General features: G+C 43.1%; 1 protein-coding gene across 8 annotated transcripts in view; it reads right to left on the bottom strand.

The window, feature by feature from the left end:
* Positions 1–19064, bottom strand: part of ldb2a (LIM domain binding 2a) — an 81246-nt gene continuing 62182 nt past the window's right edge. Inside the window, exons 5-9 of one of the 8 annotated variants that reach the window (XM_034543301.1) lie at positions 17070–17153; positions 12962–13088; positions 10287–10340; positions 9382–9527; positions 1–288 (exon numbers count right to left, since the gene is read on the bottom strand). In XM_034543301.1, the coding sequence (XP_034399192.1) occupies positions 58–288; positions 9382–9527; positions 10287–10340; positions 12962–13088; positions 17070–17153 (642 nt within the window). In that variant the 3' untranslated portion in view covers positions 1–57. The remainder of the gene's footprint in view (positions 289–9381; positions 9528–10286; positions 10341–12961; positions 13089–17069; positions 17154–19064) is intronic. The other 7 variants (XM_034543303.1, XM_034543302.1, XM_034543309.1 and 4 more) reach the window with 7 other exon arrangements.

Genomic DNA, 19064 nt, shown 5'->3' with positions numbered 1-19064 from the left:
GGGGAGGTGGAAAGAGTGTTTTTTTTGTTTTGTTCTTCTTCTTCTTTTTTTCCGTTCTTACTGCGAGGGCTGCGGCGCCGTGCTCTCGGCCTTGCCCTCCTGGGCGGCGGCGGGTTTGCTGCTCCAGGGAGCGCTGTTGCCCAGAGCCGGGGAGCCGTTGAAGTCGTCCTCGTCGTCCAGGCCGTTGGTGGCGTCGTACTGCGTGTTCTCCAGACGGGTGATCAGACGCTCGTCCTCGTCCCCGAACTCGCCGCCCATCAGGGTCGGCTCGCCGACCACCATCACGTCCTGGAGGAAGGCAGAGACAACGGGAGAGCGAGGTTTTACAGACTGCAGGGAGAGGAGGGTCGATTATAGATGTTCTTGACCTTTTTAAAAAATGGTCATGTTGTGGTCGAACTGTATCTTTTTGTGTTGTTGTTGTTGTTACACTTACAATGTAGTTATATGAAAGCTTTTTATTTCTATACTTCTGAATGTTTTCATTAACGTACAATCAGTGCAATATTGTGTATATCTCAAGAGTCTTTTCAACTCCACCATTACCTTTTAGTTTTTGTGACTCATTCAAACATCTAACAATCCTCTTAATCATCATTTTAAATATCATTTGTATGCATGTTTTTTTTATTTGTAGTGATGCTCTCAAAACATTTGCCCATTTGTCTTCTTAATGAATTTGCTCATTACTGAAGACACTTTCAGTTTATCTTCCCAGTTTTGCATTTTTTTTTTTTTAAACTCAACTTTAGAACAAATATAATCCTTTTTTCTTTTCTTTTTTTTTTTTTACCCGTGCCCGTGACGTGTTTTCAGTCGTGTGCAGGCCCGACCGCGTTTAGCCTCGGGGAGGCTCAAAAAAAATGATTATGCTTAAAAGTGAGAGAGAAATTACCAGAGAAGAAATTAATGCATATCTGTTTCATCTCATTCTGAGACCAAATCACCAGCTGAATATCAAGTGAACGCACATCCGAAGTAAAAAAAACAGAAAAGAGAATAAAAAAGTACAACATTTGGATTAAAATATATGAATATGTCTCATAGTTTGGGCACAACATTTTTACTTCTGTTTGTTTACAACGTGTGACCCATCTGGAATGGGGGAATATGTCTCACAATACTCATCATGTGAGACATATTTCACAGAGATGGCGGGTCAAGGGAGTGAAGAGAGAGAAAGAGAGAGTGGGAGGGAGGGAGGGAGAGAGAGAGAGAGAGAGAGAGAGAGAGAGAGAGAGAGAGAGAGAGAGAGAGAGAGAGAGAGAGAGAGAGAGAGAGAGAGAGAGAGAAGGATTTAGCCCAAATATCCAGCGCTACATGTGCTCCTCCGGACACGAGTGTTCCCAAAGCGTGCGTCTGTTTTCATCCACTGTGAACAGAGCGACACCCAGCGACACATGGGGACTGGCACACACACACACAGACACTACTGTACAATCACACACACACAGAGACACACACAAACACGCACACACACTACTGTACAATCACACACACACAGAGACACACACAAACACACACACACACACTACTGTACAATCACACGCACACACAAACACACACTAATGTACAATCACACACATACAAACACACACACACTACTGTACAATCACACACGCACACACACTACTGTACAATCACACGCACACACACAAACACACACACACTACTGTACAATCACACACAAACACACACACACTACTGTACAATCACACACGCACACACACTACTGTACAATCACACGCACACACACAAACACACACACACTACTGTACAATCACACACAAACACACACACACTACTGTACAATCACACAAACATGCGCACACACATGCACACAAACACACTATTGTACAATCACATACACATGCATACACAAACACACACTACTGTACAATCACACACACAAACACGCACACACACTACTGTACAATCACACGCACACACACACAAACACACACTACTGTACAATCCCACACACACACACACACACTACTGTACAATCACACACAAACACACTACTGTACAATCACACACAAACACACTACTGTACAATCACACACAAACACACACAGACAAACACACACTACTGTACAATCACACGCACACACACACAAACACACACTACTGTACAATCCCACACACACACTACTGTACAATCACACACAAACACACTACTGTACAATCACACACAAACACACACAGACAAACACACACTACTGTACAATCCCACACACACACACACACAAAACACTACTGTACAATCACACACAAACACACTACTGTACAATCACACACAAACACACACAGACAAACACACACTACTGTACAATCCCACACACACACACACACAAAACACTACTGTACAATCACACACAAACACACACTACTATACAATCACACACACACATGCGCACACACATGCCCACAAACACACACACAAACACACACTATTGTACAATCACACACACACACACAGACACTACTGTACATGTACAATCCCACACACAAACACACACTACTGTACAATCACACGCACGCACACACACACATACAAACACACACTACTGTACAATCCCACACACAAACACACTACTGTACAATCACACACAAACACACGCTACTATACAATCACACACATACGCGCACACAAACACACACACACACTACTGTACAATCTCACACACACATGCGCACACACATGCCCACAAACACACACACAAACACACACTACTGTACAATCACACGCACAAACACACACTACTGTACAATCCCACACACACACACACACACACACAAAAACACTACTGTACAATCACACACAAACACACACTACTATACAATCACACACACACATGCGCACACACATGCCCACAAACACACACACAAACACACACTATTGTACAATAACACAAACAGACACTAATGTACATGTACAATCACACACACAAACACACACTACTGTACAATCACACACGCACACACACACACATACAAACACACACTACTGTACAATCCCACACACAAACACACGCTACTATACAATCACACACATACGCGCACACACACACACACACACACACACTACTGTACAATCTCACACACACATGCGCACACACATGCCCACAAACACACACACAAACACACACTACTGTACAATCACACACACAAACACACACTACTGTACAATCACACACACTACTGTACAATCACACGCATACGCACACACACTCACACACTACTTTACAATCACACACACATGCGCACACACATGCACACAAACACACGCTATTGTACAATCACATGCACGCACACACACACACACACAGACAAACACACACTACTGTACAATCACACACATACGCGCACACAAACACACACACACACTACTGTACAATCACACGCACAAACACACACTACTGTACAATCCCCCACACACACACACACACACACAAAAACACTACTGTACAATCACACACAAACACACACTACTATACAATCACACACACACATGCGCACACACATGCCCACAAACACACACACAAACACACACTATTGTACAATAACACAAACAGACACTAATGTACATGTACAATCACACACACAAACACACACTACTGTACAATCACACACGCACACACACACATACAAACACACACTACTGTACAATCCCACACACAAACACACTACTGTACAATCACACACAAACACACGCTACTATACAATCACACACATACGCGCACACACACACACACACACACACACTACTGTACAATCTCACACACACATGCGCACACACATGCCCACAAACACACACACAAACACACACTACTGTACAATCACACACACAAACACACACTACTGTACAATCACACACACTACTGTACAATCACACGCATACGCACACACACTCACACACTACTTTACAATCACACACACATGCGCACACACATGCACACAAACACACGCTATTGTACAATCACATGCACGCACACACACACACACAGACAAACACACACTACTGTACAATCACACACATACGCGCACACAAACACACACACACACTACTGTACAATCACACACACACATGCGCACACACATGCCCACAAAACCACACACAAACACACACTATTGTAAAATCACACACACATACACACACAAGCACACACACACAGACAAACACACTACTGTACAATCACACGCACACACATAAACACACACACACTGCTATCACACGCACACACACACAAACACACACTACTGTACAATCACACACACACGTGCGCACAAACACACACTATTGTACAATCACATGCACACACACATACACAGACAAACACACACTACTGTACAATCACACACACATACACACACGCACACACACTACTGTACAATCACACGCACACACACAAACACACACACTACTGTACAATCACACACACACACACACATACAGATTAACCCTGTGCGTTGTGCACAGTCGAAGCGCCTACACACATAAACACACGGTGACTTCCAGCCAGCACTGATGTAAACAGACAAACAAAACTAGACAACTTAGCACACTTCAACCCCCCCCAACAAAAGTCAAAACACACACACTTAGATGAAGAGCACAAGAGGCTGCATGTTTATCGAAGCCATCCCCAAACCCCCCTAGCGACCACTTCTACACCCCACTATGCCTTAATCAGGCTAATTAATTTAGGTGAGCTTTTCAACTGAATGACAATATCCACACTGATTTGTCAATTTGCATAGCTAATTAAGTCATTAACTAAAAACGTGCTGATTGCTAACAAGCGGTGCGCTCGCCATCTGTTCCTGTGAGGAGGCCTGTCAACCTACCTCTGGCCAATTTTGGGCCTCCTCTCCCAAAAAAAAAAAAAAAGAAGAAGAAGAGAGAAACCCCTCAGACGATAACAGCTGGTGGCTGGTGTGAGACCGGGGAGCGTTAATTGTGAGCTAATTAATACTGTCGTCTCGTTAGCTTTAGCGCGAGCTAAGCGGCGGTGCTTTGAATGGGCCGCGGCGGCGGCGAACGCCTCCCCGCTCCCTCCATTCACTGAACTGTGTCATTAGCATGTTTACTTACTGTTTTGTATAATTTTTTCCTTCTTCCACGGATCAGCGGTGGGGAGGCTCGGAGGACATATTCGCTCCCTCGCGCCTCGAAAACGCGACAAGTGTGAGTTTAACGAAGACGTGGCGGGAATGCGGCGACGGAAAAAAAACAACAAAACTGTCCGTTTAGCTAACGTTACTCACACAATACAGTAAATATATTTGTTGGGGGCTATTTTCAGGGGGCGGATTAAAACCCATTTGGTTCTCCCGTGAGTATTTTGGTGGCATCGAGTCAAAATAAACAACAGGTTGTGTGTGTTTGTGTTAATTAACATGTTAGCCAGCGCAACAGCGAGTGTGTTTATTTTTAACAGTTTGTGGACAACAGCAGATAAATGCTTGTTACTATGATCAATGGTTTTGGTCTTGTTATTGAATTTGTTGACAATAATAAAAACATAGAATACCACCAGTCTTGAATACATTTACTTAGAACAGGCTCCTACGTTTTGGGGCAAGTATGCGCCATAAATAATATGTTGTCTGTGCCTATAGATTGTGATATCTATAAATATCTAGATATTTTTTTCTTTCCCCAGTGACACACGAGCACAGGCGACTCCATTTCAGCTCAATGCAGATCCTGTGTAATCCTCCGATGATCTACCAACTTAACATACAGCGTTTAATTACTTTAGTCTTTAATATGTGCTTCAAACACACTGACTGACGAACAGCATGACAAACCTGCTGCTGGAGGCCTGCAAGGAACACATTTCCAGTAAGTTCAGGCCACTAGAGGTCAGTGTTGTTCATTCTATGAGCCCCCCCCCCCTCCTCCTCTGACATACACACAAACACACATACATCCCCTCCACCTTCTCTTCTCCAGCCGCTGGTACCCCCCCCCCCCCCCCACCCATGTGAGGGTCCACTCCTTATTGTCATTGGGCTCACGTACGCTCGTTCTCAGCCACAAACGAACAACTTCTCAGACAAAGACAGCAGCCGCGCAACATATGTAACCAGCATGTAACCAGCATGTTACCAGCAGGAAATTAGCATGTAACCAGCATGTTACCAGCATGTAACCAGCATGTTACCAGCAGGAAATTAGCATGTAACCAGCATGTTACCAGCATGTAACCAGCATGTTACCAGCAGGAAATTAGCATGTAACCAGCATGTTACCAGCATGTTACCAGCATGTAACCAGCATGTAACCAGCATGTTACCAGTATGTAACCAGCATATAACCAGCATGTTACCAGCATGTTACCAGCATGTTACCAGCATATAACCAGCATGTTACCAGCATGTTACCAGCATGTAACCAGCATGTAACCAGCATGTTACCAGCATGTAACCAGCATGTAACCAGCATGTAACCAGCATGTAACCAGCATTTAACCAGCATGTTACCAGCATGTAACCAGCATGTAACCAGCATGTTACCAGCATGTAACCAACATGTTACCAGCATGTTACCAGCATGTAACCAGCATGTAACCAGCATGTTACCAGCATGTAACCAGCATGTTACCAGCATGTTACCAGCATGTAACCAACATGTTACCAGCATGTAACCAGCATGTTACCAGCATATTACCAGCATGTAACCAACATGTTACCAGCATGTAACCAGCATGTAACCAGCATGTTACCAGCATGTAACCAGCATGTTACCAGCATGTTACCAGCATGTAACCAACATGTTACCAGCATGTAACCAGCATATAACCAGCATGTAACCAGCATGTTACCAGCATGTAACCAGCATGTTACCAGCATGTTACCAGCATGTAACCAGCATGTTACCAGCATGTAACCAACATGTTACCAGCATGTAACCAGCATGTTACCAGCATGTTACCAGCATGTTACCAGCATGTAACCAGCATGTTACCAGCATGTTACCAGCATGTAACCAGCATGTTACCAGCCACGCTGCTGGTCTTTAAGAGGCCTGTGAATGCATGGCATGAGTGGTATGAGTGGTGTGTGTGTGTGTGTGTGTGTGTGTGTGTGTGTGTGCGTAAGGTAGTGGTGGGGAGAGAGAGGGGGGTCAGTGATGGAGTAGTGTGTGTGTGCACGTGACGGAGGAAGGGGCTCGGGGGTGGAGAGGGTTGTATACAGATATCGGTGATAATGAGAGCTGGCACAGAGCCAAACGGCTTTTCTAGAGAGAAAACAATTGCACACGCTGTGGGTGTGTGTGTGTGTGTGTGTGTGTTATGTACATTATGAATGTGTGAGATGGAGAGGAGGAGGAGGAACGAGAAGAGGGTGAGGGCAACGAGACAGCTAACCACGGGACGGCACACAGAGGGACAGTGCAGCTTGTTGTGTGTCGGCTAGAGACAATAAATACAGTAAAGAAGCCAAAAAAGTAAAGTATTGAAGTATTAAAATGATTCCCCCAAATAGAACACATAGAACTTCTCCAATGTTCCTACACTCAATCCTCTCCCCTGAAAAGAATGCGTTTTATTTGTTTTTCTTGCAATATTGTATGTGTGAAAAAACACGTTTTATGGTGAATTTTAGGCACAGGCGTGTTTTCTGTATTAACGTTGAACCGAAACCCGACTCTTTAAAGAACTTATCAGGCCCAACCTAACACCGTACATCACTGAGGTTTATCTCTGGTGTTAAAAGCAGGAACACTATCAAGGCAGGAACGACGTCTTTATTTCAAAATGCAAACTACTAGTATGTAAAAGTCTCTGTAAAAAGTACAGAAGAAGCATCGACGTCCCATCGAGCCGAATGAATCCAGTGTAAAAATAAAAAATAACCCAGTTTGCTGCACCGGCGTGGCTCCAGAATAGTAAATTGGACGCAGTGGTGTAAAATATAATACAGTGTATATATAATGAGCAGTGTATGGAACGGGTAAGTCTCAACACGCAATACGCTCACACAGCAGCATCACATCCTCCAAGGGAAGGGGGGTTGGGGGGGGGGAGTCAGACACTCAAGCTGCTTAAGAGGCTGTTTAACCTCGAGCTGGGTCAAGTGGGCTGTTACGGAAACACGAGAAGCAAAATCAAGAGACTGAAACGCGGCGCGGAGTCAAAAATGTGTTACTGGATATTAGGGAGTCACGCTGCCGAGAGTCAGGCTGTTAAATAGTGCGCTGAAGTCATTTTGTGGACGTAGTTCCTGATTTAAAGTGATTTCAGGAACGACCCTATGCGATGGTGAGAAGAAGCCGGTGAGATGATCCTAACTCACTGTCTGCAGAACGTTTCTAACGCGACACCATTCAGTTAATTTTCAGGAAAAAAAAAGGAACTTGAGACGCCAAGGTCGCCTCTCCAGATGAACACCGAACGCACAATTTGAAGAAGAAAAAAACAAACAGGATTAATTAATGACATTCTGTGGGTGATTTTGAAGTCATAATTATCCATATGCAGTTTTTTTCACTACTCAAAAGCGGCACAACCGAGTTCATCCTCCGATATTGGGGTCACTGGGTCGCACAGTTACAGGAATTAATAAATCCATCTTCATCTTCCATTCACTGATGTTGTCAAATTGTTTTTGTTTTTTAATGTATCGCATATTTCTTGGCTTTTGCTCTCAAATATTCAGCTTAAAAAAAGATCGATCTTGAGCTCTTGCGACTTCTTTTCAGCCTCAGTACAACCGCGGCTAGAAAACGAAGAAATAAACTCCTCTGGGCGGTTGTTGAGTTCAGTTTCTTTGGTCGAAGGCATTTCCAATAGAGGTGGGCCCACCCACATTTTACCCATTTGGTCCTAAATCTGAGAAACTTTGGAAGAAAAAAACAACAACAACAACAACAACATCTAGGCTACAGCCACTTGGATGAGCAGCGGGGTCAACACCCATATTCAGAACGTCGAGTACACTTGGAAAACGAAAAGAGTGAGAAAAACTTAACAGTGAGCTGGAGTTTCATTCACCGTTTATGAATTTAGCTGTTCTTCCGCTTTGATGATTTTCTCATTAATGTCGTTTGCGTCACCCCTTTTACGACGTTTCATGTATTTCCTCTTTGTCTCGTTTTTTTTTTTTTTTTTCCCAGAACAAAAAATCCCTCATGGTTTTTTTTTTTCTGTCTCACTGCACAGATTTGAGTTTCTCGCCTCTCTCTCCTCCCCGGTGTTTGTTATTTTTTGTTCCTCTTTTGTGAAAATAAATTAAACCTAATAGCTGCAATACCATTAGGAATACTACGTGCCTGTGTCTGTGTGTGTGTGTGTGTGTGTGTGTGTGTGTGTGTGTGTGTGTGTGTGTGTGTGTGTGTAAACCTGCAAACCGAGTGGAGCTGATGCTTACAGGTACCTGACTGGAGAGGCTGAAGTTGGTGGCGGGGCTGCGCTTCTTGCTGGCGGTGGTGCCGGCGCTGTTGGCGCTGCTGGCCGAGTTCTTCCGTTTCCTCCTCTTCGTGGTCGTCTGTCGGGCGGGCTCAGCTTTGGCGCGACCAGCGATGAGAAAAAGAGGCAAACGCCAAGAACATAATGCATACAGACGGAGACAAGGTGTCGGGGTGTGTGTGTGTGTGTGGGTGTGTGGGGAGGGGGGGAGGTTTTCAGGTCACAGCATCATATGTTGGGACAGGAAAATAAAAAAAAGTGCTCAAATGCTCATATACATGCACACACACACACACACACGTTACGGACACACACACACACACACACACACAGACACGTTACAGACACAAGAGCGACGCGTCGACGCTCATTCCATGCTTTTGTTTTCTTTCGGGGAGGTGAAACCGCACGAGCGTCGACGTCTCCCACGACATGCACTATAGTGAGAAAGGACCCGCCTCATTAGCATAAATGCTCCACAATGCACCCCCGATGCTCAACGTGATGTCACTTCGTTAACGGGAGCGCGAGCCAGAATTAAAGCTGCTCCGTTTGTGTTTTCAGCCAAACGTGCAACAACAACAAAAAAAACACACACGATAGATTTCATTCGCTAAGCATGAGTGCTTTTTGTGTTCTAGCCATTACCTTTTTTTTTTTTTTAAGCCAGAGAATTATGTTCTCGCATGCATTAATCTGGCATATGCAAACCTGTGTTGGTTATATTACAGGTATTAGTGCTTATTTAATTTTTTTTTTTTGAAACATGCGGATAAAGTTGCACCCTGAAAACGTATTTTTTTTTCGTGGCATTCCAGCGGGCAATTAAAATGTCGCTTTTTACAGGCGGCGTCACAGAGAAGATACCTTTTTTGGGAGTTGTGGGAAATATTTCCGTTTTGAAGTGCTGTGGGTGTCCAGCTGTAACCAGATCCACACAAAGTTTTTATTTGATACTCTTCTTAAAACACTTTAAGACAGAATGAGACCAGAGATGACAACAGGAGAGAAGGAAGAGACAGAATTGAACTTTCAATGCCATGCAGATGCTACTTTACACCACTGGGACACTTGAAAGAATGTTTTTTTTTTGTTGTTGTTTTTTTCAATTATGAGTTAGACATAATTCCTGAAGGGGCAATTAAATCATCAAGTGAAACCATTATTATCAAAAAGAATACAGTACACAGGTTAAATAGAGATCTTGGTTTTTTTCTTCTTCTAGTATTTACAAAATAATCTATGTCGTGCAAAATTTATGAATACAATATTTTAGCAACATTTGTTAGAAAATCATTCCTTTTGATCTCGAGGGGGGGGGGGGGGGGAGAGAGCAAGAAAACACCGCCGCGATCTTCAAACAGATGATGGAAATCCATTTTTTCTTCTTTTTTTCGAGGTTCTTACTAATCACACCAAGGGAGATGCTTTCATATTCAGTTACGATAACCACCGACTCGCGATACAAACAAACCCGAAATTCTGCATCGCAGGCAAAACAATGAGGGGAAATCTATCGGCGTCTATTTCCTCTTTTTGATTCCCGACTTTGACAGACGTGTGTGCGGAAAAAAAAGCAGAAAAAAAAAAGCGGCCCCCCCCACCCCCCACCCCCCCCTACCCCCATTGTCAGAGACAATCATTTCTGTTATCCGACTGGTTTCCTTCGATGCTGAACTGGTGACGCACAAAAAAAAAAAAAAAAAATCACTTCCATTTCCACCAAAAGGACTTATCGGAGCATAAATGCGCCTGTGGCTTCCTTCCTGGCGAAATCCCAACCAGTTTTCCAAGCAGGAGAAGAATTGCAGGAAAAGGGGGAACGACAGGCCGCCAATGAGGGTGGTGTGGGGTGGGGGGGGGGGGGGGGGGGCGCTAGTCCAGCTAAACTTGCAAAGTTCAGGCAAATTTCATGTGAAAACACGGACGGATGAAACGGTGCTGAGAAACACACTCCGAGGAGGCCTGACGTTGCACGAAAAAAAAAGGTACCACGAAGCAACTTGTGGATCCAAAAACAGCAAACCAACCAACCGCGAAGCTGCGTAATAAAGCAAACTGAATTAAAGGGATGGTTTGGATGTTTTTGTATGAGGTACTTCACCTGTAGTACGGTGCTGTGATGGTATTTCAGACACCTATAAAAGCCCTCTTCCGGCGAAGGACCGAAGCATGTTATCGACGCTCTCTTCCAAACCACCGGACTCCATTGACGAAAAAAAAAACCAATGGTTCCACCTCGCAGAACAGTGGAGTTGTTGGTTTCCCTCCCGCGGCCTCGATCGGTTCCGTTGTGTTAGTGTGTGACTTTTTTTTTTTTAGTTTGAAAGGGTTAGTTTGGTTTCACCAACGTCCCACAATGACAGGGTAAAGTGGCTTTGAAGAGAGTGTAGAGCACGGCTTGATTGCAAGGTAAAGAGGTCTAAATAAAGTGTACACTTGAACTGGTATTGTGTCTGAAATAGGCCCACAGCCGTGCATACTTGATATTCCTGTCTCTTACGCCGACTATGCATCATAAAATCACACCCCACTTCAAAAAATACAAACCATCCCTTTAAGCTGTTGCTCATTAATCACACATATATGATATAAAACTGCACCACCTATACAGGATTTCATATCAAGCCCTCTTTCCATGGGCAACAATTAATCATCAATACAGGAGCCCTTTTTTTTCCCTCTTCTCCTTAGACTTTATATTCATAAAATGCTTTCCATGTTTTTTTTTTCTTCTTTCTTTGAAGACGAAGTCGACACTGGGGAGCCGCTGGCCGGGGAGCTGGATCTACAAGTCTGATTACACCCGGCACTCTTAATTAAAGCTACACAGGTCTGAGTCAAAGGCGTTTTGACTGGTGTTGGTTTTTAAAGACATCTCGTCACGCCTCGCTAAGCATTGCTGTAATTTGCAGCCACTGCGATGTGTCCAAAAAAAAAACCTGACTTACTCTTTCTCTCCAGCTTAAGACCCGTACAGCCAATTTAAATCTGGTACTTTTCAGAAACCGCCCTTAAAACATCAATCATAGAGAGCTGAGAGGCCTCGTTTCAACGGGCGAGGTTGAGATTCGAGGGGCAGCCCCTGAATTCAGATGGATTTCACACACCTGACAGGCAAAAAACATATTTAAGAGATTAAGACATATAATTAGCAAATTTGTGGAGAAAAAAATAAATGACGCAATAAAAAACAAAAAACACAGTTCTGAGAAAAATATATTCCAATTGCTACAAAGTGATTTTATTTCTTTTTTTTTAAAAAAAATGTTTCGGGTTGAACCTCAGCAGAGGAAACGATTAACTTTTTTTTTTTTTTTAAATAGATCTGCAACATTTTAGAAGACGCAAATGATTTCTGTCGTCATTTGACGCCGTTTTGGACAAGAGTCGCCGTATTTATGAACATATTTGGGGATAGAAAACCAGAAAAGCTCTTTTCACTCGTCCAGATCTTTTGGGTTTGACGAAATAGATTTATTTCCAGCGTATATGGACAGCGAGGACATGCGTTTCAACAGACGGCAAGGAGGTAAAATTACCTGGCGGGGCGACCATCCTCTGCCATTTTTGGAACAGGCATGTCTTGAGACAGTCCCGGGGGCTGAGGTTGTAGGTCTTGTGCCTTGACATGAGCTCCTGCATGGGCTCCAGGATGACACACAACTGCTGACACGACGGAAAGAAACAGGGGCGTCCAATTAAGTCAGATATATATTTTACATTCGATGAGAGAACATCGTGCTGTAGACAAATCAAGAGCTTTATAGAGGAGACAGAAAGTAGACATTTTAATATGTTTACAACTCGCAGCAACACAAACGCACTTAGACAACACGGAACAGTCGCTTTGTTCTCACACTGAAGTCCAACAATGTTTTTCAGTCCAGATATTCATACGGAGAAAACTGTAAATCTCCGGTGATCAGCAGTGAGAGGAACCCCGGGGGGGGTCAGCCTGTCGTCCTAAATGCATCAGACTTAGTTTATGCAGTTAACATCTGGACGACATTACCGGTCAGCCATCCCTTCTTTAATCCAAAAATACTCGTCGGTGCAGCCGCAGGGCCCCCCATTGTGATTGGACGTTTTTTTTTTTTTTTTTTAAACGCCGGACCAATCGCGACGCGGCACTGAGATTAAACTCCAGGCAACCTGTCCGCCTCTTTCCTCTAACTGGATACAACTGTTTAGTTTCTCTTCCTGACCTTTCGCAAAACACATCTTTTGACGATATGACCACTAAAATCCACCCGACTTTTTTTATTTATTTATTTATTTTTTTAAACGTGGTTAAGTTTCGGGAAAAAAAAAAAAACTCGTTAGAAAACTCGCGTAACAAAAAAAAAGGGTTTTTTTTTTTCGATGCCAGGCTCAAACCGGGGGCCAAGCGGTCGGTGCGGTCGCCGTTAGTATTTCAACATCCAGAGTGCGATGTAAGGTCACAAATTACCGGAGTGAAAAGGAGGCGTGTGGTTTTCGCTAACTTGCTCAAGGGCACTTGGCAGTCGTTACTGAGAGAAAGGGGGGGGGGGGGGGGGGAGACTGTTAATCATTCGCCGCATGCTCACATGATCTCATCTGACCTTCAGCATCCCACCACCACCACCCGACGTTTCTGAAGTCAAATCTAATCAACATGCTCGTCCCGTCTTCAGCCCCGTACTGTACGGCGACTTGGAGGTGAAAAGGGAAAAAAACAAGGGCAGGTATCATCGTACTGTATATATTACCAGACGACTGTACGTGTTTGGAGGGCTTTTACACAGATCACCTGACAACACCAGGAATCCTAGCAGACGTGTGTTTTTATTTTTTTTTATCATGATGGATATTCAAACTAGGTTGTGTTCACCAGCGCCCGGGATTCAAACCGTGGCATTCTAACAACCCCCGCGGCTGCTTACTCCAAATCACCCGACATAAACATAGTAATGTCAGCTATAGCCCGTGTTAGGACGGCAGTGTTTTGTTGCCATGCAGCCGGAGGTAAAGTGAACATCCCTGTAGCCGACTAATCCCATGTTCTCCTCTGATAGTTCCCTCCTGACACAGTAATATCCCTCCACAGCTCAGCCAACAAGCCCTGGCTCTCAGCCTGAAAACAAGGGCTATTTTCAGGCTGAATAGTAGGAAGCCGGCAGCTCGGACACATAGAAAGGCTTAAATACTCCAAATGAAAAAAAGAGAAAGAGAGATAGTGTGTGTGTGTGTGTGTGTGTGTGTGTGTGTATTTGTGAGAGCGAGAGAAAGGCCGGTTGTAACCCCTGAGCCAGGAAACAGTCTCTTTCGGGAAGGACTGATAAACGCCGGGAAAGGCCAGGGACACATTATTGCCAGATTAATGTGAGGAAAGGGTGTATTTTACTTTGACATCCTTGGACAACAGCGGGGCCGAAACAAAATGTGTTTTTGCAAAGTGTGTGACGTGATGAACAACAGTCGGTTCCAAAGGGGGGGGGCGCGAGGTGAATCCAGAGGCCGAGGTCACGCCGCATGACATTCGAGGGCCGCCGATCGTGCGTGAAACGCCGCGCAACTTGCCGTCTTTTGATTTTCGGGAGTTTTGAAACCGCGACAGACGGACAAGATCCTTCATCTGGAGACCCCGACGAGGTCTCCGAACTACGAAAACACAGGCGCCTGTTCCCACACGTCTTCATTACCTCCCCTCTGTAGATGGGGAGGTAGTGAGGTCCTGGGACAGGGATGTCTTATGTGTACAGATTGTAATTTGTGATATTGGGCTATATAAAATAAACTGAATTGAATTGAATAGATCAGTCCCTGTGTTACGTTTATAAACATCCAACTATAGGGGCAGCTGCAACAACAACACAAAGCACAGACAGGTGGGCTCCAGGCCGCCAGGTTCCACCTTCAACCAATGTCCCCGCGCTCTCATTGGCTGACGCTCGCCAACAGACCGCGTTGAGCGTGCTAGATGTCGTGGGAACGCGTCAGCGGACAATTTGGGCTAAAGCGATGTCGCGTGAACTCGGGATAATCGAATTCCGGGAATATTTTCTTTTGGTGGGGGAGGAAAAAAAAACGTTTGCCAGACTTTTCCGTGATCTCGTCTCGGTTCTCGTGAAAAGTTGCATCTCCTCAGGCTTCAAAAAGGTACCCAAGTGAAACGGTCTATTAATAAGTGAGGGGCTGCGAGTAGATATTGATTCAGTTTTCAAGGGTCACAAAAAGCCCCAAAAAGGTTGGGAACCACGGCTTTATGATACAATGACGTCTCTATTAAGCACTGAATCTGTAACCGAGCCTTCAATCCCTATTGGTGCTCTCGAAAAAAAGCTTTGAAGATGTAAATTAAATTAACCAAACAGCTTTTAAACTACTAGAGAGATCATATTAGTAGTTTATGGTGATTTTTCAATATTACTGAAAGGAAAGAAAACCCTCAAATGAAGGTTAAATCCCTCTTTAAGATTAATATTTTCCGCAGCATTTTCAAATAAAACCACACTGTGCTCTGGGGAAAGTCCTAATTTTGCAGACACGCCAGGATTTATGTGAAATATTTCATGTTTAGACCAACTTTCTAACCGAAGCCACATCTTTTAGTGTGTAATTACAGATACTTGAATGATGTGCTTTCCCCCCTTCAGCCGCATTACAGTTGCTTTTCTGTATAGAGAATCATTTGTTATAGGAAAACAAAAACAGCCACCCTGCTCTCCGTGTCTTTTCTTCACTCGGTTAATATAGGCAGCGGAGGTGCCCGTTGCCTGGTTCGCGCGCCATTTCACAATTATGAGTCTCAACAGGGAGCGTTCATTAATGTTATGCTAATTTTCTGTATCCAATTAATTCTTCTCTCTCCCCGTCTCTCGCTCTTGTTCTCCCATTTGGAAATCCTAGCTGTCAGTCAACTGTGGCGTCGAGAAGAAAAAAAGAAGCAACAAACAAAAAAAAACTCTGTGAAATAATCACTGGTGTATTCAGCCGGCTTACACTTCCTATTTCCGTAAATTACATTGCTGCGATCGGGTGGAAAAAAAGCATGTATATGCAGCGAGTAAAGAAGAAATAAGTGCTTGTATATTTTTGTTTTTGTTTTGATGCCACGCACTTTGGAAAATTATACACTCAAACGCCTGAGAGTCATAAACGTGTTCAGCACATAAATAACAGCGTAAGCTTTCAAATCCAGTAAGACAGAGGAAAAATATTTACATTTACAGTCACGATGTGACCTTAAATAAACTAAAGAAATAATAAGGGAATGTAAAAAAAAAGCACATCTTATTCAAACACTGAATATACCTATAATTTAAAGCCGCATTTGAAGTATTTTATTACAGATTTACTGCAGTGCAGGTAATGTAATCATGCCACATTAGATATGACAAAGCATGAATATTCTACATTATAAAAACATCTTTATGCCGTCTAGACACATCAGTGGAAGACAGTTAGTTTAGAAAGTATATGAGCGCCATGAATAACTACATTTAAAAAAAAAAAATGGACATGAATTGTTCCTCTGTGTGCATTAAAGTGTGAGGAGATGAGAACAAAAACAAAAGCAGAATGACAATCATTGACATTGTCAGACATGCACACACACACACACACACACACACACACACACAGGACACACACACACACACACACACAAACACAGAGAGTCCTTACCCTGAGGTAGTTGAGGGTGAAGTTGGTCAAACCCATGCGAGTGATGTTTTTGGACAGTTGTTCCAGCACCTGAGGGTCTTGTGCCTGAAGTCAGCGGGAGGGGGGGGGGGGGGGGGGGATAAAAACACATAGAGGAATAAGCCAAATATGTGTTATGTTTGCATTCGACTGACAATAGCGAATTAATTAATTATCTACAGGCAATTAGGCTAATTGGCATTCATCAGATAATGCACATTCGACACATTCACACACCCTCGAGCCATGAATGCAACTCCTAACATTGTTATCGCAGTTGTGAAGCCGACTGGAAGTATTTCAGGCCTTCATTTCACACTGTTGTCAAACTGTGACGCTAATTAATCAATATTATTTTTTTGGTCATTTCCATTTAAATGTACAGACATTTTCAATTCTGTATCTTCACTGGATTTGATAATGTTCCCTGGTGTATGTATGTACGATATGTGTGTATGTATGTATGATATGTGTGTGTGTATGTATGTTTGTATGTATATACGTATGTATGCATGCATGTATGCATACATGTATGCATGAGATGTGAGTATGTATGCATGCATACCTACATACATACATGCATGCATTTATTTATGTAGGCATAGATGCATGCATGTTTGTATGCATGCATGCATTTATTTATGTATGTATGCATGTTTGTATGCATGTATATGTACACATGTATGCATGCATGTGGGCATGCATGCATGTTTTTGTATGCATGCATGTATGTATTTATGTATGCATGCATGTATGCCTGCATGCATGTATGTATGAGATGTGTGTATGCATGTGTGTACATATGCATGCATGTATTTATGCATTTATGTATTTATGTGTATATGTGTATGTATGTATGCATGCATGTATGTATGCATGTATGCATGCATGTATGTATTTATGTGTGTATGCATGTGTGTACATATGCATGCATGTATGTATGTATTTATGTGTGTATGTGTATGCATGCATGTATGCATGTATGTATGAGATGTATTTATGTGTGTATGTGTATGCATGCATGTATGTATGCCTGCATGCATGTATGTATGAGATGTGTGTATGCATATGTGTACATATGCATGCATGTACGTATGCATTTATGTATTTATGTGTGTATGTGTATGTATATATGCATGCATGTATGTATGCATGCATGTATGAGATGTGTGTATGCATGTGTGTACATATGCATGCATGTATGTATTTATGTGTGTATGTGTATGTATGCATGTATGTATGAGATGTATTTATGTGTGTATGTGTATGCATGCATGTATGTATGCCTGCATGCATGTATGTATGAGATGTGTGTATGCATGTGTGTACATATGCATGCATGTATGTATTTATGTGTGTATGTGTATGTATGCATGCATGTATGTATGCATGTATGTATGAGATGTATTTATGTGTGTATGTGTATGTATGTATGTATGCATGTATGTCTTTATGTGTGTATACATGCAAGCATGTACGTATATGTGTTTGATGGTTGTTGAAGAAACTGAAAGAATCATCACTAATACATTGTTTGTTTTGTTCATAAATTGATTGTAAGATATAAAGAGTATGTGTGGCAGTAGAATAAAGAACACATCTTAAATAAGAACAAAGTGCCAAGATAGAAATTACAGAATAACATCTGATTGAAAAAGAGAAAAAAATCTTTTCACTAAGCTTGTCTGCCGCTCCAACAATAAGCAGTCAAATCATAAGAAGAAGAAAAAAGAAGAAAAAAAGAATCCGTATGTATTGACAGAGCGAAACAGAGCCCAGGCTGAGGGAGAAGCAGCGAGCACACTCGCATTCACCGCCTCATGAAAAATGCATAATTCTATCTCCGGTCGCATCTCAGTGCTGAGAAAGTCAAGAGGGAAGCGAAAAAAAAGAGTTCCTCCGCGCCGTCGGCAGGAGGAACGAGTGAGTGACGGCACGATTGAATCAGCGCGCGCCATTTGGCCGGCGGCGGATCGG

Source organism: Cyclopterus lumpus, chromosome 10 (assembly GCF_009769545.1).
Source record: "Cyclopterus lumpus isolate fCycLum1 chromosome 10, fCycLum1.pri, whole genome shotgun sequence".
In the NCBI taxonomy this organism is placed as follows: domain Eukaryota; kingdom Metazoa; phylum Chordata; class Actinopteri; order Perciformes; family Cyclopteridae; genus Cyclopterus; species Cyclopterus lumpus.
Note: the sequence above shows the minus strand (reverse complement) of the source record. Positions and strands in the feature narration are given on the sequence as shown.